Source organism: Myxine glutinosa, chromosome 4, assembly GCF_964187855.1.
Source record: "Myxine glutinosa chromosome 4, kmMyxGlut1.1, whole genome shotgun sequence".
NCBI classification, from domain to species: domain Eukaryota; kingdom Metazoa; phylum Chordata; class Myxini; order Myxiniformes; family Myxinidae; genus Myxine; species Myxine glutinosa.
This window is the reverse complement of record NC_136264.1, coordinates 84687830-84712825: the sequence shown is the minus strand read 5'-3', so window position 1 is coordinate 84712825 and position 24996 is coordinate 84687830. Positions and strand designations below refer to the sequence as shown.

General features: G+C 44.8%; 1 protein-coding gene across 1 annotated transcript; it reads right to left on the bottom strand.

Moving 5' to 3' along the window:
• Window positions 1–500: 500 nt before the first annotated feature.
• LOC137424943 (uncharacterized) lies at window positions 501–24996 on the bottom strand. The gene is made up of 4 exons (XM_068112863.2): window positions 24846–24996; window positions 14160–14216; window positions 10829–10882; window positions 501–4156 (listed from the first exon to the last, which is right to left on the bottom strand). The coding sequence occupies exons 1-4, from the start codon at window positions 24994–24996 to the stop codon at window positions 3327–3329; spliced, it is 1092 nt and encodes a 363-aa protein (XP_067968964.2). The 3' UTR covers window positions 501–3326.

The window sequence follows — 24996 nt, the reverse complement described above, 5'->3', positions numbered from 1 at the left end:
CCAGGCAGTTTATAAGCAACATACTGATTTGAGGCCTAAACATGAAAAGGTTATAATAAACCTATGTAAAGCAATCTTTTCAATAACAGGTGCACATGTAAACAGCATGATCCACTCGTAAAAATCCACTCGCCTTGGTCACGGCAGATGTTGAAGTGAAGCTTGAGAATCGCCACGTGGCCTCCACCTTTAGTCGGGTGAGTTGGTCTGTAGACCAACCCGGGCGACACGGATTATAGCCTTGTGGGATGGCGTGGGAGACATGTTATAGCCGTGTCCCACGTAAATTGCAGACCGCATCTTTTGTTCAGAGATGGTGATTCAACTCTTTCCCAAATGGATTCCTTTACACCTTTAGCAAACCACTTTGTTCTGGCTGAGATGACGCCTTCACTGTTATCAAAGCTGTGACCATGCAGGTTCAAGTGCGTATATACAGCAGATTTCAAAGCCTCTTCATAAGCTGGACCATACTGGGTGTCAAGCAAGGAAGCAGCACATACCATTTATTATAAACTTTTATTGTTTTAATTTAACTGGATGAATAAACAACCTGATAAATGTGTTGTTGACAACAAATCACTATATAAAACCTCAACATAAGATCTTCACAATACATATTACTCAATCACTCCCATGGAAAAAAAACAAACAAAGGTAGTGTATAAGCACAAGACCCTATCGAGGCCTGAAGGTCAATTATTTGATTTTATCTGGGGTCAATTATTTTATCCAAACATATCCCTCTACCTTCCTCTGGATGAAAGGGGATGCCATACAAAGTTTGGTTGCACTAGTTGCTGCAGGGTCTAAATACATAAACGAACAAACAAACAAACTTTATACATTAGATGTAGCTTTCCAACCTGGTATCCATTTATTGGAGACATTTTAAAGTGTTATCCTGGGGGCTTGTCCTCAATCCAATTCATTCATTCATGTGTGGCATGTGAGTGCTGCTTTGCATCAATGCTGGGAACATGGTTGCAACATTGATGTGGTGCTCCTTGTATGTTAATACAGATTATTTTTCTAATTCGGTCTAGGTGCAAGTGATAACCTGCCTAATCCTCATCAACACATACCATACCGTGGGATCTTTAACTCAGACCAAGAAGTATACCGTAATGCAAAAGGTTGAGCCATATACAACTCTCCTCCCAAATCCCATTCCCCATGAGATTTGTGCACATACAACACCTCACAACCTTTTCCCCTTGCGTTTGACCTCCATCCTTTGCCTCTACAAATGGTCCCTACTCACCAAGATCCTACTTGACCATCTTGGAAGTCGAATTAGCAAAGAATCGCGACACATACCACACCTCCAATAAAAGTTACCTGGCTTCGTTTTGAGATCAATTCCAGGACCCTTGTTTGTTTGTTTTTAAACGTTGAACGCTCCAGGCACGGACTATATAGTCTTCATCAAAGTCAGGCCTAAATAAAAGAGCTGCATTGATAGAAAAGTGAAGAAAGAGAGAAAAGTATAAGAGTTTTTGAGAAAGTAAAAAATCTGTTTTTTGAAACGGGAAAGGTGTTGTGGTTAATTTTTTTTTTAGAATTTGGCCTAAGTGCAAGTGATAATTTGCCTAATCTTCATCAACACATACAATCGCAACACCTCATAACCTTTTCTTTGGTTGTACAGGGGTCCTGGAATCAATGAGGTGCCACAGGAGCAACATAGGCTTGTAGTATTCCACTGCATTCATGGAAATTGAAAGGGAATACTTGGATAAGATATAAGCACAAGAGAAAAGCTTCTCACCTGTGTAAACCTTGCTAATTAAATATCCAAAACATGTATTGCAACAAAAAAATGGCTGGGAAACCATGGCAGAGATCACATATGAGCAGACTATCAAATTTCCTGCCTATCTGAAGAGGCAAGAGGAACCCAGAACCCCAATGTTTAAATCTACAACTAGACAGTCATAAATTCACACTTTCAATAATATCTCCCAAGAAAGGAGGATTAAAATAATTAAATAAGAGGGGAAACATCAGAATTAGAGAGAACCTATATCAACTCAGGTGGCGTCATTGTCAATTACAACTCGAGATTCAGTTTGAGGCTTGATCCCCGAGGTGACTTCCGGTCTGGAGAGCATACCCGTGGGACAGACAATGGCTGGTAAAGGCTCCTTCAGGTGGGTCAATCTCCCATGGCAGCCTGTACTGCTTCTTGGCACCACCACTTCTTGGCACGAATGACACTACTCAGTGTCATTCGTATACCTGACACATCCTTTTGCATACGGAATGGAAGGCTGAGGAATTACAAGGGCATGGTGACAGTGACATCAGCCTTCCCTTCCCCATGTTATAATTATCTTTAAAGATTTATCTATTGATCGCATCACTAATCCCAATATTTTATTTACCTGGCCAACCACACCCGAGTGTGCCCCAAGTAAAGCGGACCTGCGCGACTTCGGTACTGCATGCCTTAATCGGACCCTCAAGTAGCATGCTGGATACACTGGGCCCAGCTGTCATTGTGGCTGGTAGTTAATAATTAAGATGGCGACCATTGGGCTCAGTCATATCAATATGATGAACCCTCTGGAAACTGCTGAAGATTAACTTTGTGAAGGGTGGTGAAGATTAAAGAAGATTAAAAGGTTGTTAAGGGTAAGCCTGGTGTTGGTGTAGCGGCTAGGGTGTTGGTGTAGCCAGCTTGGGATAGCCCTAGAATCCTGGGTTCAAATCCCGGTCGATCACTGAATTAACGCCGGGGGGTTGACTCAGCCTGTCATCCTCCGAGGTCGGCAAATTGAGTACCAGTTCACTGGTAAATCCCTGTGTGTCATAAGAGTAATTCCCTGTGTGTCACAAGAGGCGACCAACAGGGTTGGCGGCAGGAAGAGCATCTGGCCATAAAACATTGCCTCAAAAAGGGGACCACGGTGCCCAAAAAAGGCCAACCCCTGCTCTGCGGGGAAAAATGGCCTCAAAAAGTTGTTAAGGGTGGTGGCTCAAAATGCTATTTTTGGAAGAGAAAAATATAGACTTTTTTGATATTTTAGTTCCTGCTCAAAGCAGTAGTCTTAGTGTTTAAACTGACAATGCTTTCCTATAAATCTATGTAAACAACTCTTGGAATCATATGGGTTACATGCGAGACAAGAGTGCTGACTCACAACCAATGTTTTGGCGTGACAGCTCCAATCCTACACAACAGGAAGCAAACCAGTGGTAATCAACATTCAGCTGATACCTAAAAAATAGTAAACTATTCAAGCAATGCTAATATACCTTTGGTTAGAATCTAGTGGGCATGATAAAATATTAAGGTCCACCTGCAGGTGACACAGTTCAAATCAGACATCGAAAGGGCCTGCAGTACTTGATCGTGTACCTGAGCCCACAGCCTCATACAGCCGAATGGCAGTTTCTCCATGAACGTGAAGATGCTTTTCCAGGTGATCCTTCCTTGCGAAAGCCTTCCCGCAAATAGGACAGTCGAAGGGCTTTTCTCCTGTGTGTGTTCTAATGTGAACCATAAGTGCTCGTTTCTGCCGGAACATCCTGCCGCAATCATTGCACCCAAACGGCCGTTCCCCGGTGTGCACCATGCGATGTTGTTGCAGACCAGAATTTTTCCCAAAGTCTTTTCCACAGATCTCGCACGCGTAAAGCTTCTCCCCCTTATGTGCACGGACGTGTTGATCAAACTGGGACTTGGCAATGAAACCCTTTCCGCAATCGGGACACTCGAAGGGCTTTTCCTTCGTGTGACTCCAACAGTGGTACACGAGGGAGCTCTTTCTGCGAAAAGCTTTGCCACAATCTTCACAAGCGAAAGGCTTCTCACCCGTGTGAACCTGTTGATGCTGCATCAGGTCTTGGCGGTTATTAAAGATCTTCAAGCACACGTCACACTTATGAGGGTTTTCTCTCAAGTGCGTCACTTCGTGGGTCGCCAAGCTGTTGTCTGAGGAAAAGGCTTCAAGACAGATTGAACAAACAAACTTTGCACTGCAACGATTACCAACCTCTGAAAAGTTGCAAGATTGTTTGCAACCAAATGTGACCACAGGGGAGTTTCCGATTTCAACAGTCTTCTCAAAATCTACAGCAGGGGCCTCTTCATAACTGCTTGGTTTCCATCCATGGCCTTGTTTCGACTCCACAATCTTTTGACGCATTCCTGGGGGATTTTGACACAGACACCCATGCATTAGCTTTGTAAGTTGATTTTTTACTCAATATTTTGCATTCAGAAATTAATTGCTGTGAGAATGCACAGTCACGTGAAAAAGTAAGTACACCCCATGTAAAGTTTTGACTTTTTCAACATATTTAAACATACAGATATTTGATCTTCATTTCAAAAATATTGATAGATAAAGGTGATATAATACAACAAATATCATGAAACATTTACATTTTGTAGTCCATTGTATAATTTAAATAAACATAAATGCAAATTTCGCATGTGGAAAAAGTAAGTACACCCCATTAAATGTTTTTAAAATCTTTTTAACATATGTGGACATATCAATATGTGATCTTCATTTAAACAGTATCCATAGACAAAGGTGATCTAATTGAACAAAAAACAATTAAATATTGACTTTGCAATAATTTATTCAACAAAAAATTAACAAAGATGCCATTTCCTTCTGTGGAAAAAGTAAGTACACCCTTGGCTCTAATAGGTGGTATTTCCCCCTTTGGCAGAAACAACCTCAAGTACGCGTTTCTTACAACTGTCTACCAGTCTCTGACATCGACTGGGAGAAATTTTTGCCCACTCCTCGATGCAGAATTCTTTCAGCTGTGCGATGTTTGAGGGGTTTCTTGCATGCACAGCTCGTTTCAAATCCCCCCACAACATCTCGATGGGATTTAGATCTGGGCTTTGACTTGGCCATTCCAGAACCCTCCATTTCGTTCTTTTCAGCTATTCCTTGGTGGATTTACTGGTATGTTTATGGTCATTGTCATGTTGCAAGGTCCACCTTCGGTTGAGCTTAAACTTTCCGACAGATGGCCTCACATTACCATCACGCACACTCTGGTACAATGAAGAATTCATAGTGGATTCTATGATGGTGAGCTGCCCTGGCCCTGATGCAGCAAAGCTGCCCCAAACCATAATATTTCCACCACCATGCTTTACAGTTGGTATCACGTTCTGGTGGTCAAATGCTGTCTTTGGTTTTCGCCAAACATGTCTTCTGGTACTGTGGCCAAATAGCTCTACCTTTGACTCATCTGTTCAGAGCACAGACTTACGATTGCTCTCTCTCATGCACAGATTTATCCCATCTCGTCTTCAGTTGTCATACCCTTCCTCCCGTCCATGGTACACGGAATCTTGTGGTGAGGCTGTTGCCCTGAAACAACTTGCTTTCGTCTCCTGGAAAGCAAATCCAACGGAAGGAAATCTCATTTCCGTTTACAAAGCCCGAAACAAGTGTGTGTCCACCCTCAGGAGAGCCAGGAAACAATATCTCACCATTGTCAAGACCGAACTCTCTTATCTGTCTCCCTCTTCCAAATCCTGGTGGCATCTGGTCAAATCTGTTTCTGGTGTTTGTTCCCCCTCCATCCCCTCCCTCACCTCGAACGGCTTAACGGCTGACTCCGCACGTGAAAAAGCTGAATGCCTCAACTCTGTTTGCCTCTAAATCTTGTGTCCCAAACCCATCCCTCTCTGTACCCACCGTACCCAGTTGTACCCAGCGGCTCCTGGACTCTGTGTCCTTTCCTCCTGACAAGGTGGAAAAGTTTCTGTCAACCCTCGACTCTGATTCTGCAACTGGTCCTGACGGCATCAGCCCACGGGTCCTAAAATCATGTTCTTCCGCTCTTTCACTCCCTCTTTCTGTTCTCTTCACCCTCTCTTTTGCTCAAGGTCATCTGCCGTCTGCTTGGAAATCAGCCAACATCACCGCTTTGCACAAAAAAGGTGCAAAAACAGATCCTAGCAACTACAGACCAATCAGCCTTCTCCCAATTATCAGCAAAGTCATGGAATCCATCATTGCTTCAGATATGAAATCTTTCCTCTTCTCCAATGGCTTGATCTCTGATCATCAATTTAGTTTCAGACCTGGTCACTCTACTCTGGACATGCTGCTTCTGCTTTCTCAACAATGGATGGAGGCCCTCAATGCCAAACAGGAAATTAGAGCGGTCTCCCTTGACATTTCACATGCCTTCGATACGGTCTGGCACCCTGCTCTGCTCACCAAACTCTCCTCCTTTGGTATCCATGGAAATCTCCACGCATGGCTGGCGGACTTCCTCTCTGGTCGTAGTCAACGTGTGGCCCTGAATGGGTTTCTCTCATCTCCTCTTCCTGTTCAGGCTGGAGTTCCCCAAGGTAGTGTTCTGGGCCCTGTGCTTTTTCTGGTCTTCATCAATGATCTATCTGACTCTCTTGAAAATCCTCTCTATCTCTTTGCTGACGACTCTACTCTCTGTCGCTCCATTCCTCATCCCTCAGATTGGCAGTCTGCAGCCTCCTAACTCTCTGCAGACCTGGACAAAATCACAGACTGGGCAAACAAATGGAACATGTCTTTCAATCCTGATAAATCTCACACTCTTACGATGTCTCTCCGAAAAGACCGACTGGACAACCCTCCCATCCACTTTCTGAATAATCCTCTCCAAGAGGTTTTGTCACTCAAGCTTTTGGGTCTCACTATTTGCCATGATCTTTCCTGGGAAAACCACATTTCAAATCTGGCCTCCAAAGCCAGTCGCCGACTGGGCATCCTCCGTCGTGCGAAGTCCTTCCTTGGCACACCTGAGCTCCTCACCACATACAAGGCTTTCATCCGCAGCTCTATGGAATACTGCTCTCCCCTCTGGTCTGGTGCTCCTGCCTCACACCTAGCTCGTCTTCACGCTGTTGAAACCAAAGCGTTCAGAATCATTGGAATTTCCCGCGATGAAGCTAACTCCAAGGGCCTTTCACTCACTCACCGCAGGCAGGTTGGTAGTCTTTCCGTCTTCTACCGACTCCTCTCTGGCCTTGCCCCCCCAGCTCTCTCTGGGCTCTGTCCCCCAAATATTCCTACAGGTCGCACAAGATCTGCCTGCAACCCTCTTATGGTTAAACTGCCAAAATCAAGACTTTCTGCTCACCTTCACTCCTTCATTCCTCTTTTCTCCCGCCTCTGGAACAAACTCCCTCACTCTCTTCAATCCCACTCCACCCTCCAGGTCTTTAAAACAGTGTTCACCACCATCTCTTATCCTCCCCCATCCAAAACCTTGATCTTTTCTACACCCGCTAATTTCGGTCCTCTTGTGTTTTATACCTCTCCCCCCCCCCCCCCCCCCCCTTCCCACGCCTCCTCCCCCCAAGCCCTCTCCCTCCCACACTTCTCCCTGCTCTCAAATGTTGTGGTTGTGTGCTTCCCCTTCTCTCCCCATCTTGTCTTCCGCTCCCTCTTTTTGTATATTTTGTTTGTCTGGTTGATTTGTTTGTGAAATAAATGTTAGCTCTTTCACGAGCCTCGATTCAGTATACAAAAAAAACAAGAAAAAAAAAAGAAAAAAAAGAGCACATCATTCCAGAAGTGCTGGTCTTTACCTCGGTGTTCATTGGCAAACTTTAGTCTTGCCCTGATGTTCTTTCTGGACAGCAAAGGTTTCCTCCTGGCACATCTCCCATGTAGATCTAATTTGTGCAGCCTCTTTCTAATGGTAGACTCGTGCACTTTGACATCAACAGTGGCAAGAGCTACCTGTATGTCCCGTGATGACATTCTGGGGTTCTTAGAGACTTCTTTCAGCATCTTGCGGTCTGCTCTCGGGCTGAACTTGCTGCGGCGACCTGGCCTAAACAAGTTAGCAGTTGTTTGGAATCTTCTCCACTTGTAGCTGATCTTCCGGACAGTCGAATGATTGATTTCAAATTGTTTGGAGATCTTTTTAAATCCCTTCCCAGACTCGTAGGCATCTATAACCTTCTTTCAGAAGGCCTCAGAGAGCTCTTTTGATCTAGGCATGGTTACGCCACACACTTCAACAACAAAGAGCAAACCAAACTAAATGTCTGAGGTTTAAATAAGACAGGTTCCTCGAAGATCCTCTCTAACGATGTTCTAATCATTTGCACCTGAGCTGGTGCACTTGATTCTAATTTTAGGTATTTGAAGTAGTGATAAATGTAGGGGTGTACTTACTTTTTCCACATGCGAAATTTGCATTTATGTTTATTTAAATTATACAATGGACTACAAAATGTAAAGGTTTCATGATATTTGTTATATTATATCACCTTTATCTATCGATATTGTTGAAATGAAGATCAAATAACTGTATGTTGAAATATGTTGAAAAAGTCAAAACTTTACATGGGGTGTAATTACTTTTTCACGTGACTGTATACTAAAATGTGCAAAGATGTTCACGTCAAAATGAATGGATCGGTATCCGAACCCACTATGTGACATTTCCACAAAGATTGAGTTATGGTAATTACCCTGCGCTCGCGAAGCGAAATGCGGGGTTAAGCGATCGGTTCAGTGCGCGCATGATTACATGTGGTGTACGTGTTGCTGACGTGAGTGTGTCTGCATTTTTAAAATTCATTTTCTCGGCAACCGTTGGTCCGATTGACACGGAATTTTACCATAGAAGCGCCTGCAGATTTAAAAAACTCATAATTATGATGTCATAGGTCACGTGGTATGGACGCCATCTTGGAAAAATGTTAAACCTCTATCACCAAAAATGCTCAATGGAAAAAAATTAATCATAGCTCATTGTCAAGTACTCCACATGGGGAATAAGATATGTTAATGATGATGTCATTGGTGCCTCCATTAAGGCATCGTAATTCGACAAGTACAACACTTGATCCGATCAGTATAGAACCACCTTTGGAGGCCATTTTTCCCCGCAGAGCAGGGGTTGGCCTTTTTCGGGCACCGTGGCCCCCTTTTTGAAGCAATGTTTTACGGCCGGATGGCCTTCCTGCCACCAACCCTGTTAGTTGCCTCTTGCAACACACAGGGAATTACCAGTGAACTGTTGCTCAATTTGCCGACCTCGGAAGGATGACAGACTGAGTCAACCCCCTTGGTGTTAATTCAGCGATCGACCGGGATTTGAACCCAGGATCCTCGGATCCCAAGCAGGCACCCTAACCACTACACCAACACCAGGCTCCACTTGATCCAATCAGTATGAAAAAAAAAATTTCTCTGCAACTGTTAGTCCAATGGACATGAAATTTTCACCATAAGAGCACCTCCTGCAGAATGATAATTATGACGTCATAGGTCACTTGGTACAGGAGCCATCTTTGAAAAACAAAAAACGGAAAACGTTGCACGCCTCTATCTCTGAAACCATTCCATGGAAAAATTTTAAACGTGGCTCATTTTAAAGAACTCCGCTTGGGGAATAAGTGTTGTTAACGATGATGTCATTGGTGCCTTAATTATGATGTCATAATTCGACCGGGACAACGCTTCGTCTGATCAGTTGAAATTTATTGTGTGATCTATGCAACAATTATATTAGAGAGTATAAATTTATGACGTCATTGCTCAAGTGGACTGGCAGCCATATTGTATCAAAGAAAAAAAAAAACCTTCAAAAACAAAACCTTCAAAAAAACCAAAAACCTTCAAAAACCTTCAAAACCTTCAAAACCTTCAAACAGGCTTGAACCAAGTTAACTGCACGGGGTAAGTATTGTATCAATACCAGCTAGTTAGTTAGTTCAGGTGAATGTTTTTGTGGAAATGTCAAATGGTAGGTTCTGCTTCTAATTCACTCGAATGTGTTTCAAAGCAATAAATGGAAATTTTAATACAGTATGTTGGCGGAGATGGGGATGGGACACTTCATTCTCCCATAAAGGAAAAGACCATGTAGGCATTTTCAAAATGCAATTTATACAAGGTGTCTCGTTTCCTCCGCCACCAAAGGTGGAATCCATAACTTTTTGAGATATCCCGCTATGTATCGTTTTTGGCCCTAACTCCCAATGGTGAAGAATCACTTAAGAAATTAAATAATTCTCATATCCGAATCCATATTCAGATCTTCACCAAAATCGAATCGAATCGTCCTTGTCAGACACCCAATCGGTCCACCAAGTTTCGTCCAAATCCATCCACAACTTTTTGACATATCTTGCTATGTATCATTTTTGGCCCCATCTCCCAATGGTGAAGAATCACTTTAAAAATTCTAGTAGCCGCACCAAAATCTAATCATTTCATCCTTGTCACATACGCTACATCGCTGCCAAATTTCGTCAGAATCCGTCCACAACTTTTTGAGATATTTTATAGACAAACGGACAGACAGACAGACATAACCTCCATCCACCTTTGGTGGTGGAGGTCACAACAACAGCAGCAGCAGCAGACTCCCAAATTGGATTGGTTAAGAAAGTGACAAGCTATATATTTCTTTGTCTCCTGATGTGAAGGAAGCCAATTCCAGTTAGTCTTCGCAGAATCAGGAAGTACTCTAGGAATCACAGAAAAAGTAAGGCAGAGAAGACAGCAGGGTGAAGGCACAGCAGAACTGGACTGTGACATGTTGTCCAAATGCAATGATGAATGCTTTAAAGACTTGGCCTAATCTGCCATTGGGACCTACCATCACAGATTGTGGTTAATGCAAGACCGAGGACTCTCAGCGATCGCTGTGTTTGGTCATGAACCCGGATACAATGTTTCAAAATTGTCCATTCTATCAATGTATTATTCGATCAAAAATATGGTCATGTGACTGGAGATGAATTAACTTTATTAGGAAACCAGCAAGTGGCAAAGTTCTTACAGATCAGAAACAGAGTTGAGATGGGCAGATAATATATTTTCAGCTTCTTCACCTTGTCTGGCATGCACGTTATCTTCAGATTCACTTTTCACATCTTGTTGCTTCCCTAAAGAAGAAGAATAAAGGTGAGTTACAATCACAATAAGTTTTTAGTTTACCAAAACTATTATATACCCATATGCAGAGACCTTAATGTGTCCTTCAAGAAAAGATTTGCTTTCATTTTGTCCTTTATTTTAAATTCCTGCAACACCGAGCCAGATTTTGGGAATGCACAACGAGAGTATAGCATACCCATTAAAAAAACCCCAAAAGAAACAACAGTTTTTAAAAATTGGTTTGCACCAATCCACCGCTCCAAAGAGACCAACATAAGAAATATGTATACTATATCACCAAAAGTATTAGGACAGGTTACCGAACCTTAAAATGATCCCACCCAACCTGCATGTGCATCAAGTAATACTACAGAGTAGTATTATCGATTTTGTAAGATGTATTACTACAGTAGTATTATCATGTGCATCATGTAATACAACAGTTCAACATCTACAGCATAATAACACACATTTCTATTCTACTCTGCTGGGAATTCATTCATGGACTACGTTGAAATCTGCAGTCACTATTCCAGTTGAAAATCTGCAGTCACCATTCCATACTACAGTCACAATTGAAAATCTGCAGTCACCATTCCATTCTACAGTCACGATTGAAAATCTGCAGTCACCATTCCATACTACAGTCACCATTGAAAATCTGCAGTCACCATTCCATACTACAGTCACCATTGAAAATCTGCAGTTACCATTCCAGTTGAAAATCTCCAGTAGCCATTCTAGTTGAAAATCTGCAGTCGCCATTCCAGTTAAAAATCTACAGTCGCCATCCTAGTTGAAAATATGCAGTCGCCATTCCAATTGAAGATCTGCAGTAACCACTCCAGTTGAAAATCTGCAGTAGCCATTCCAGTTGAAGATCTGCAGTCACCATTCCAATTGAGATCTGCAGTCGCCATTCCAGTTGAAGATATGCAGTAGCCATTCCAGTTGAAAATCTGCAGTCGCCATTCCAGTTGAGGATCTGCAGTAGCCATTCCAGTTGAAAATCTGCAGTCACCATTCCAGTTGAAAACATGCAGTAGCCATTCCAGTTGAAAACCTGCAGTTGCCATTCCAGTTGAGATCTGCAGTCGCCGTTCAAGTTGAAAATCTGCAGCAGCCATTCCATTTGAAAACCTACAGTCGCCATCCCAGTTGAAAATCTGCAGTAGCCATTCCAGTTGAAAATCTGCAGTTGCCGTTTCAGTTGAAAATCTACAGTAACCACTACAGTTGAAAATCTGCAGTAGCAAATCCAGTTGAAAATCTACAGTAACCACTCCAGTTAAAAATCTACAGTCGCCATCCCAGTTGAAAATCTACAGTAGCCATTTCAGTTAAAAATCTACAGTAACCACTTCAGTTGAAATTCTGCAGTAACCACTCCAGTTAAAAATCTGCAGTCGCCATCCCAGTTGAAAATCTGCAGTCACTAGTCCAGTTGAAAATCTGCAGTAGCCAATCCAGTTGAAAATCTGCAGTAGCAAATCCAGTTGAAAATCTGCAGTAGCCAATCCAGTTGAAAATCTACAGTAACCACTCCAGTTGAAAATCTACAGTAACCACTCCAGTTGAAAATCTACAGTAACCACTCCAGTTGAAAATCTACAGTAACCACTCCAGTTGAAAATCTACAGTAACCACTCCAGTTGAAAATCTACAGTAACCACTCCAGTTGAAAATCTACAGTAACCACTCCACTTGAAAATCTACAGTAACCACTCCAGTTGAAAATTTACAGTAACCACTCCAGTTGAAAATCTACAGTAACCACTCCATTTGAAAATCTACAGTAACCACTCCATTTGAAAATCTACAGTAACCACTCCAGTTGAAAATCTACAGTAACCACTCCAGTTGAAAATCTACAGTAACCACTCCAGTTGAAAATCTACAGTAGCCAATCCAGTTGAAAATCTGCAGTCGCCATCCCAGTTGAAAATCTACAGTAACCACTTCAGTTGAAAATCTACAGCAGCCAATCCAGTTGAAAATCTGCAGAAGCTAGCAGCCCGCCCTGCCCCCGCCCCCCCCAACTTCCCCCGTATCACCCAACTCCCCAATGCAACAACTTAAATCTAATTGAACCACTCTAATATGTTTTCGAACGCCCCGTAATCACTCGAGTCGGCACACCACAATTGATCACAATGCTAGTTGCCCACCACAATTGACCACAATGTTAGTTGCACACCACAATTGACCACAATGTTAGTTGCCCACCACAATTGACCACAATGTTAGTTGCCCACCACAATTGACCACAATGTTAGTTGCCCACCACAATTGACCACAATGTTAGTTGCACACCACCATTGATCACAATGTTAGTTGCACACCACAATTAACCACAATGTTAGTTGCACACCACAATTTACCACAATGTTAGTTGCACACCACAATTGACCACAATGTTAGTTGCACACCACAATTGAATAAACAGCTGGAAATTAATATAATAATAACCCTGCACATTTCGTTCCTCTCCAAATACTTTTAGTAATATAATGAAAGTTCTAAGTCACCCAAGCCCAATCCCACCCACTTCCACCATCTATCTATAATTCCAGTAATCTCTGTGTGTTTGTTTGTACGTTTGTCTGTGACCGCTGTTTCTCGACAACCACGGGTCCGATATACTTTAAACTTGCCAGGTATATTGCTGGGGACCCGAGGATGTGCCTTTTCAAGGTTTCATATTAATCGGACAATTACTTACCGAGCTATGTCCAAAAAACGATTCAACCAATCAGAGAGCAGCGAGCTATCGCGTGTGCCGAACGTGGCGGACACACTCTGCCTCGGATGGCACATTTGAGAGCGTATTCATTTATTTCACGTTTGCAAACTATGTTGCCGCTATGTTGGCGTTAAACTATGTTTTAAAACTAATAAAAACCATTTCATCTAAATAGAGGGGGGGGGGGGGGGGGGATTGTCACTGTACTCGCAAGCCGTTCGCCGTTCGCTTTGGCGTTGCGAATGAACCAACACATTTCATGGACCAAACCATTTCATGTAAAGCGTTCGCCGTTCGCTTTGGCGTTGCGAATGGACCAAAACATTTCATGGACCAAACCATTCCATGTAAATAGAGGGGGGGATATAATTTTAGATATAGATATAGTACGGGCATGCCCTAGTTAATTCAATACCAACCCACAAGTATTACTTAGTTCTTCTTCACCTTCAGGACGTCTAAATTAAGCTCATTAATATCATACCTTTCAGCTCTTACATGAACTTAAGCCTCTGTCATTTAAAAATGACAATAAAACACACCTTGTTCAGTCCATGACTCCCATTCCTTTGGCTCTACCTTAACTACTTGCAATTCACCTGTAAACACAGGGGCAAAGGTAGTGTAGAATCATATAGAACAGCCTTGCTGCAGCAAGATATTCGAATTTGCTCCATTTATATTTAACCACATCAATGACATCTTAATCGCAGATTTGTATATCTGCTCTCAAAGGTTATATACATGAGCCAGAAAATAGAAAAAAACAATCAAGAGAAAGCTAAGCAAGGCGATAGCAATAAGAGTAATTTGGCCAGGATATTGAAAACTACTTTCTTCAAAATAAATATTACTTTGAGACTTTATGCTATGGCCTTAAACATGACCAAACTAAACAACAAGCAAGGTCTGGTGTTTCAGAGCTGCCAAGATAAGGGATTGAAAGAAATATCTTGATACAAGGATGGCTCAATGTTAAACAGCACTTTATGTTCCAGGGCAGTAATAAAAGGACGAGAGCGGCACTTGGTAGAGTGCATACTGTAAATTGGTCAGGCTGAACATCCCACTGATAGGCCAGATCTGCATCCATACCGTAACCAGAATCGAATCGGCTTGTTTTTGCAACCTAACCAACTCATCCACCAAGTTTTGTCATAACTCGTCCACAACTTTTTGAGATATCGTGCTGTATATCGTATTGTCCCAATCTCTCAATGATGAAGAATCACTTTTACAATTTTATTATTCAGATCCAAGTCTTCTCCAAAATCTCATCAATTCGTCCTTGCACAAACCTAACATGCCCACCAAGTTTTGACCGAATCCACCCATAACTTTTTGAGATATCCTGCTCACAGGGTTGAAAACATAACCTTCATACACCTTCGGTGGCAGACGTAATGACAGAACACTAAGGTTTTTGCAGAGTACTAGTGGCATCATCTGGAGCAAACTCAAAATTGAGCCAGTAAACAAAAAGAAAAGTATAAAGCTACAACCTGTCAGTAGTGGTAGAAAAGCAAATTCTGTGCAATCTTCTTTAAATATGCCGATAGTCCTCAGGTCTTTGAAAGAAGACCCTTCCTTATTTGTGAGAAGAAGGAGTTCTTTACTTTACTTCTTTTACTTCTTTGAGTAAACTGAAAGTATTTGAAAGTAGAAAGTAGAAAGTTCTATTTGAAAAGTCTATTCAGTCTAGTCTGAAAAGAAAAGTCTATTTGAAAGTAGAAAGTTTTTGAGTAAAAGTATTACTTCTTTGAGTAAGAAGCAGGAGTTCCAGCCCAAAGTCTAGCTATACTCCATGGAGCTTCTTACAAATGCCCTTTATATTGTGAAGACTTCCAGTGCCACCCTCCTCGCTCAATTCCCAAAAATCCAGACACATACCACACACACCTCCACTCTTTTCTACAGTCCACGGAACTGCCTTCCGGAGACGGTTCAATTGCACTCTTCCATCCAGGGTGTCAAGCAAGCAGTGCACTACCATATCGTGTTAACCCCATCCCTAACCACGATATTCTCTACCCCCATTACAGGGGCGGATCCAGGGGGGTGGGGGGGGGGGGGGAGGGGTTGCAGGGGGTGCGAATCTGCTGAACTGTTGGACCAGGGAAGAATACAAGGAACTGCAGAAACTTTGAACTGTTGGACCAGGGAAGAATACAAGGAACTGCAGAAACTTTCAAGAACGAAACTCCTCTCTTCAAATATCCTTTGAATGAATGAATGAATGGTCGTTTTAAGGCCATTTTCCCCGCTAGAGCGGGGGTTAGACTTGCGGGCCCCATGACAATCATGGTTCCCTATTTGAGGCAATGTTTTTATGGCCGGATGCCCTTCCTGACGCCAACCCTTGGTCACGCTCTTCGATGCGCAGGGATACGGTGTGCCTATTCTGAATCGGGGTACACACGGGGATCATTCATCCCAGCAAGCTGGTACTCAATTTGCCGACCTCGGAAGGATGACAGGCTGAGTCAACCCCCTTGGCGTTAATTCAGCGATCGACCGGGAATCAAACCCAGGATCCTAGGATCCCAAGCCGGCACCCTAACCGCTAAGCCAACTCTTCAAATATCCTTTGTAGTTATTTAATTCCCTTGTTTGTATTCAACTGTGGTCGCACAGTCACTGCATTGCATTTTTACCCTTTGACACTTCACTCTTCCATCAATTTCAATTTTGTATGCAAAAATTTTAAAGGTTAAGGAACACCAATAAATGACTTGGCCTTGTGGATAAGTCTGAGACTCACTGTGAAGCTTGTACATATGCTACATGTTGGCCAAGGACATAGAGAATACGTTTATGTGAATTGCAAGGACATTAGAAGGGAATTAATGTGTGTGTGTGTGTGTGTGTGTGTGTGTGTGTGTGTGTTACTGTACTGTGTGTGTGTGTGTTACTGTGTGTGTGTGTTACTGTGTGTATGTTACTGTGTGTGTATGTGTGCGTGTGTGTGTTACTGTACTGTGTGTGTGTGTGTTACTGTGTGTGTGTGTTACTGTGTGTATGTTACTGTGTGTGTGTGTTACTGTGTGTGTGTTACTGCATGTGTGTGTGTTACTGTGTGTGTGTGTGTGTGTGTTACTGTGTGTGTTACTGTGTGTGTGTGTGTGTGTTTCTGTATGTGTGTGTGTGTGTGTGTGTTACTGTGTGTGTGTGTGTTACTGTGTGTGTGTGTTTCTGTATGTGTGTGAGTGTGTGTGTGTTACTGTGTGTGTGTGTGTGTTGTGTGTTACTATGTGCATGCGTGTTACTGTGTGTGTGTGTTACTGTGTGTGTGTGTGTGTGTTGCTGTGTGTGTGTGTGTGTGTGTGTGTGTGTGTGTGTGTTACTCTGTGCATGCGGTGTTACTGTGTGTGTGTGTGTTACGGTGTGTGTGTGTGTTTTATTGTGTGTGTGTGTGTCGCTATGTGCATGCGTGTTACTGTGTGTGTGTTACTGTGTGTGTTACTGAAACTGAACGAAACTGAACGAAACTGTCAGCTGAAGGAGCAAATGAATGTCTGTCTTACACGAATGGTTTATTAAATTGCAGAAGCATAGCCTGGTACTTCGTAAGCAGTTTGTGAGTGTAACTTCCATGGGATAGGGTGTCACTCCACTGCATCTGAGTCCAATGTACCTGCGATCTATTTTTAAAATTCTAGACTAGGGCATGCCCGTACGTGGGTGCCCGTTCCTTGCCAAAAAAAAAAAATAACGCAACCCGTACGCTCTACCCCGCCCGTACGCCCGTAAACAAAAAAAACAACGCTCTTCGCTTCCGCCCTTCGCTCTGACTGAATTGGGAGAAATAATGCGCATAAGAAATCGAGAAATTATTATTTTCTCCGGAAGAAATCGAATTACGAACCGTAATGGCGCACGCGCTCGGCTCGGCTCGCTCTCACATCGGCCACGCCTACGCAATAACGCGTTCTGTGATTGGCTGCCGGAAGTGCAGTCGTCACTGTCCGGAAGGTCGCAAATCGCAGTTACGATGAATTGCAAATTAGTTTTAATTAGTTTTAAAACATAGTTTAACGGCAACATAGTTTTCCAACGTGAAATAAATGAATACGCTCTCAAATGTGCCGTCCGAGGCAGAGTCTGTTCGCCACGTTCGGCACACGTGATAGCTCGCTGCTCTCTGATTGGTTGAATCGTTTTTTGGACATAGCTCGGTAACTACTTCTCCGATTAATATGAAACCTTGAAAAGGCACATCCTCGGGTCCCCAGCAATATACCTGGCAAGTTTCAAGTATATCGGACCCGTGGTTGTCGAGAAACAGCGGTCACAGACATACAGACATACAAACATACAAACATACAAACATACAAACATACAAACATACAAACATACACACAGAGATTACTGGAATTATAGATAGATGATGGACACAGATTGCGTATATCATATTCCCGTCAGGAAGCGATTCATTGTTACCCGGCAACGCCGGATACTTTTGCTAGTATATATATATATATTATATATATATATACTAGTGGGGTCACCCGTGGGAATCCCACGGGTATGGACGTGTGTGACATTTGGACATCTTGCTTTACATGCTGCACATTAAATTTTACAAAATGGTTAAAATGGTGTAATGAACACAATTTATTTATTTCACATAATATGTGACCCCTCACTCCTCTCCACCCTCACGCCTCTCCAATGCCACCCCTCTCCAATACCTCCTCACTCCTCTCCAATACCTCCTCACACTCCTCTCCAATACCTCCTCGCACTCCTCTCCAATACCTCCTCGCACTCCTCTCCAATACCTCCTCGCACTCCTCTCCAATACCTCCTCGCACTCCTCTCCAATACCTCCTCGCACTCCTCTCCAATACCTCCTCGCACTCCTCTCCAATACCTCCTCGCACTCCTCTCCAATATCTCCTCGCACTCCTCTCCAATACCTCCTCGCACTCCTCTCCAATACCTCCTCGCACTCCTCTCCAATACCTCCTCGCACTCCTCTCCAATACCTCCTCGCACTCCTCTCCAATACCTCCTCGCACTCCTCTCCAATACCTCCTCGCACTCCTCTCCAATACCTCCTCGCACCCCTCTCCAATACCTCCTCACACTCCTCTCCAATACCTCCTCACACTCCTCGCCAACCCCTCACACTCCTCGCCAACCCCTCACACACCTCGCCAACCCCTCACACTCCTCGCCAACCCCTCACACACCTCGCCAACCCCTCACACTCCTCTCCAACCCCCCACACTCCTCTCCAACCCCTCACACTCCTCTCCAACCATTCACACTCCTCTCCAATCCCTCACACTCCTCTCCAATCCCTCACACTCCTCTCCAATCCCTCACACTCTTCTCCAATCCCTCACACTTCTCTCCAATCCCTCACACCCCTCTCAAATTCCTCACACTCCTTTCAAATCCCTCAAACTCCTCTCGAATTCCTCATACTCCCCTCCAATCGCGCCTCACTTGCCTCTCCAATCGCACCTCACTCTCCTCTCCAATCGTTCCTAACCCTCCTCTCCAATCGCTCCTCACTCGCCTCTCCAATCGCTCCTCACTCTCCAACCCCTCGCTCCTCTCCAAGCCCTCACACTCCTCTCCAAGCCCTCACACTCCTCTCCAAGCCCTCACACTCCTCTCCAAGCCCTCACACTCCTCTCCAAGCCCTCACACTCCTCTCCAAGCCCTCACACTCCTCTCCAAGCCCTCACACTCCTCTCCAAGCCCTCACACTCCTCTCCAAGCCCTCACACTCCTCTCCAAGCCCTCACACTCCTCTCCAATCCCTCACACTCCTCTCCAACCCCTCACACTCCTGTCCAACCCCTCACACTCGTGTCCAACCCCTCACACTCCTTTCCAACCCCACACTCCTCTCCTCTCCAACCCCTCACATTCCTCTCCAATCATTCACACTCCTCTCCAATCCTTCACACTCCTCTCCAATCCCTCACACTCCTCTCCAATCCCTCACACTCCTCTCCAATCCCTCACACTCCTCTCCAATCCCTCACACTCCTCTCCAATCCCTCACACTCCTCTCCAATCCCTCACACTCCTCTCCAATCCCTCACACTTCTCTCCAATCCCTCACACCCCTCTCAAATTCCTCACACTCCTCTCAAATCCCTCAAACTCCTCTTCAATTCCTCATACTCCCCTCCAATTGCGCCTCACTCTCCTCTCCAATCGCTCCTCTCCAACACCTCCTCACACTCCTCTCCAACACCTCCTCACACTCCTCTCCAACACCTCACACTCCTCTCCAACACTTCCTCACACTCCTCTCCAACACCTCCCCACACTCCTCTCCAATACCTCCTCTCCAATACCTCCTCACTCCTCTCCAATACCTCCTCACACTCCTCTCCAATACCTCCTCACACTCCTCTCCAATACCTCCTCACCAATACCTCCTCACACTCCTCTCCAATACCTCCTCAGACTCCTCTCCAATACCTCCTCACGCTCCTCTCCAATACCTCCTCACACTCCTCTCCAATACCTCCTCACACTACTCTCCAATACCTCCTCACACTCCTCTCCAATACCTCCTCACGCTCCTCTCCAATACCTAGTCACACTCATCTCCAATACCTCCTCACACTCCTCTCCAATACCTCCTCACACTCCTCTCCAATACGTCCTTACACTCCTCTCCAATACCTCCTCACACTCCTCTCCAATACCCTCCTCGCACTCCTCTCCAATACCTCCTCGCACTCGTCTACAATACCTCCTCGCACTCGTCTACAATACCTCCTCGCACTCCTCTACAATACCTCCTCGCACTCCTCTACAATACCTCCTCGCACTCCTCTCCAATACCTCCTCGCACTCCTCTCCAATACCTCCTCGCACTCCTCTCCAATACCTCCTCGCACTCCTCTCCAATACCTCCTCACACTCCTCTACAACCCCTCACACTCCTCACCAACCCCTCACACTCCTCTCCAAGCCCTCACACTCCTCTCCAAGCCCTCACACTCCTCTCCAAGCCCTCACACTCCTCTCCAAGCCTTCACACTCCTCTCCAAGCCCTCACACTACTCTCCAAGCCCTCACACTCCTCCCAAAGCCCTCACACTCCTCTCAAATTCCTCACACTCCTCTCAAATCCCTCAAACTCCTCTTCAATTCCCCATACTCCCCTCCAATCGCACCTCACTTGCCTCTCCAATCGCCCCTCACTCTCCTCTCCAATCGTCCTCAGCCTCCTCTCCAATCGCACCTCACTCGCCTCTCCAATCCCTCCTCACTCTCCAACCCCTCACACTCCTCTCCAACCATTCACACTCCTCTCCAATCCCTCACACTCCTCTCCAATCCCTTACACTCCTCTCCAATCCCTTACACTCCTCTCCAATCCCTCACACTCCTCTCAAATCCCTCAAACTCCTCTTCAATTCCTCATACTCCCCTCCAATCGCGCCTCACTTCCCTCTCCAATCGCGCCTCACTCTCCTCTCCAATCGTTCCTCACCCGCCTCTCCAATCGCTCCTCACTCTCCAACCCCTCGCTCCTCTCCAACCCCTCACTCCTCTCCAACACCTCCTCACACTCCTCTCCAATCCCTCACACTCCTCTCCAATCCCTCACACTCCTCTCCAACCCCTCACACTCCTCTCCTCTCCAACTCCTCACACTCCTCTCCTCTCCAACCCCTCACACTCCTCTCCTCTCCAAACCCTCACACTCCTCCCCAACCATTCACACTCCTCTCCAATCCCTCACACTCCTCTCCAATCCCTCACACTCCTCTCCAATCCCTCACACTCCTCTCCAATCCCTCACACTCCTCTCCAATTCCTCACACTCCTCTCCATTCCCTCACACTCCTCTCCAATCCCTCACACTCCTCTCCAATCCCTCACACTCCTCTCCAATCCCTCACACTCCTCTCCAATCCCTCACACTCCTCTCCAATCCCTCACACTCCTCTCCAATCCCTCACACTCCTCTCAAATCCCTCACACTCCTCTCAAATCCCTCACACTCCTCTCAAATCCCTCACACTCCTCTCAAATCCCTCACACTCCTCTCAAATCCCTCACACTCCTCTCAAATCCCTCACACTCATCTTCAATTCCTCATACTCCCCTCCAATTGCGCCTCACTCTTCTCTCCAATCGCTCCGCACTCGCCTCTCCAACCCCTCGCTCCTCTCCAACACCTCCTCACACTCCTCTCCAACACCCCCTCACACTCCTCCCCAACACCTCCTCACACTCCTCTCCAACACCTCCTCACACTCCTCTCCAATACCTCCTCACGCTCCTCTCCAATACCTCCTCATGCTCCTCTCCAATACCTCTGCACACTCCTCTCCAACACCTCCTCACACTCCTCTCCAATACCTCCTCACACTCCTCTCCAATAACTCCTCGCACTCCTCTACAACTCCTCACACTCCTCTACAACCCCTCACACTCCTCACCAACCCCTCACACTCCTCTCCAAGCCCTCACACTCCTCTCCAAGCCCTCACACTCCTCTCCAAGCCCTCACACTCCTCTCCAAGCCCTCACACTCCTCTCCAAGCCCTCACACTCCTCTCAAAGCCCTCACACTCCTCTCAAAGCCCTCACACTCCTCTCAAAGCCCTCACACTCCTCTCCAACCCCTCACACCCCTCTCCAATACCTCCTCACACTCCTCTCCAATACCTCCTCACACTCCTCTCCGCTCCAAACGGCCCTCACTCTCCGCTCCAATCGCCCCTCACTCTCCAACTCCTTGCTCCTCACTCTCCAACCCCTATCTCCTCGCTCTCCAACCCCGCGCGCCTCGCTCTCCAACCCCTCGCTCTCCAACCCCTCGCTCCTCACTCTCCAACCCCTCGCTCCTCACTCTCCAACCCCTAGCACCTCGCTCTCCAACCCCTCGCTCCTCTCCAACCCTCCTCATCGTTGTTGCAGCAGCATTCTGTGCGGTTCTCCCGTCTCGTGCGGTCTCTGTGCGGTTCTTGCTACATCCTGTTCAAGTCTGCATTGACGTTCGTCGACGGACTCGTTCGCCCGTCTCATTCGTTTTCTTGCTACATCCTGTTCAAGTCTGCGTTCTTCATCGACCGTCGCATTCATTTTGGAAATGGAAGTTTCCACGCAACGCATGAATTGTCACGATCCTCAAGAGGAAGTGTCTCGTAATTATCAAATGACAAATGGCAAGTAAATTACATTGTGAAAATTAAAGATTTCAAATAAACCTATTTAAAGTGTATGCGCACATAACTAAAAAAAAAACGAAGAAATATCTCTCGGTAATTTCCTGAAACATAATTTACTTCCGGATAATAATGTTGAATGAAATAAGAAAGAACGAAGATATATATGTCGTTTTTGTGCCGACTCTCATAAAACGTAAAAGTAATATATCTTAACGGAAAAGAAAAAGCGAATTTTTAATATATGTCGACATTTTCCCCGAATGTTATTTTTAGGCGCTGTATTTTCGTGTATCATCGTCGGGCGATTTTTAGCCGCGTCGCAGACGCTGCTAATAGAGTGCCCTCTGCTGCTGTTGTTGTTGTTGTTCTTCTTCTTGTTCTTGTTCTTGCAGAGAAGACAAAACCTCAAAGCTCCACCCATTCTGGGAACCATAGCTCCACCCATTGTGGGAGAGGCTTCATATAAACAAATATCCACCATTTTATTAACTCGCATAGTAGTAAGGGCATTTTATGAGATATTTCACAAATCTGTTAACTAAATTGTTACCAAAAAATTTCTTCACCAATATGTTTGTAAAGGTGTGTAATAACATGTGTTAAAATGTTGAAGTTCAACTCCCGTGGGAAACCCAGAAAAAAAGCTGTTGAATTCGGGTACCGAAAAATTATTTTCGAGAATTTTTATTTTTTAAAATCGGCCCTTAAGTAACTTATGAGGGGTCAAATAAGGGTTTTTCATGATTCTGAGTTGATTGTTAACATTTATATGTTAATAGAGACAAAAGAGAATAGAGACAATGTTTAAATCTATATTGTCTCCAACAAACTGAGTGACTGCATTGTTTGTTTCCCCAACCTCCATAAAGACCACCTGATCATTACTTGACAATTCACTTTCACTGGCTGGCACTTTGGCTGTCATCACTGATTGATCCTCAAGCGCAGCATCAACCGCAACCTCATCATTGATCTGTTCATCGGTTTCCTCCACAATGGTGTCAAGAGTGCCAGAAGTATCTGGAACATCATCTCCACTCCTACTATTAAGGAAGCAGTATTTGTAGTTTTGTGTCTCCGTGTAAGACTCAGTGTATCCCAGCCGGTGGAACTTGTTGAGCATCCGTTTTGACCCAAATCTATGATCAAGTTGTATGGCAAGCCCCATTTGGTGTGGCAATACTCCAGACCGAGGTCGACAGGCCTTAATAAAATTCTGCCCCCAAACGGCAACTCTTTCGTCTGTCTTGACAATCGGTCTCAAGAACATCTGAAGGCTTGCAGGAACAAGTGTCAGCTGACTATCGATGTCAGTCATACTGTGTGTGGTGGGGTATGACTTTGGACCTAAATCAATCAAGGCAATATCATTGGATATGAACTTGAGTGCCGTCTTTATGATCTGAGTCTTCTCATCTCCATGGTCAAGATTAGCATGATGCTCTCGCAGAATATTGTCGGTGCCATCTTTGAGACGGAGTACATCTGCCCTTCTTTCCTGTGTTGTGAAATACAAGGTGTCTTCGTATTTCTCTAGAAGTTTTATCTTTAGCCAATGCTTTGAATAAGAAAGGCTCTTCTCTGGTGACTGATCAAACTCCTGCAGCTTTTCATGGACTTGGTCCATGTTCATTACCCCATGCTCTAATTCTGAGTCTAACCATTCGCAGAATTCAATAAAAACTGCCTCTCGCTCCTCATCAATACTCCTCTGTCCTCTCTTCCTTTTTCCTTCCTCATCAGTCTTGGACAAACTGTCACCTCTCGCAAACATAAGTTTGCATCGCAAATGGTACAGTGTTTCTTCTGCTACCAAGTCGTTGATCCCTTCCAGGCGTCCAGTGACTTCAGTGCCCCAGTCATCCCCGCGACTCCGTGCTGTCTTCAGCAAGCTTGCCTTCAGTGTATCTGCAGTCAAATTATCTGGCACTCTGTATTTCTTTCTAGCTTGTGCTGGATTATTTTTGTAGAGCTGGGCTGGTTGGTTGCAAAGAATGCATACATCCTTATACAGGAGGTCAACTGACTGTGATCTTCTAGAACTGCAGCCAGTTGATGAACTGAACTCACAAGTAGTGCGTCTTCTCTTCAACTTTGATGACTCTTTCTCTGCCTTTGATGCTTGAGCTGACTTCTTGGTGGTTGCAACAAAGTTGTTGTACAGATCATTTTTACACTTCTGGTGGTACCTCAGTTTTCCTTCCTTTTGAGCCTCCTTCAT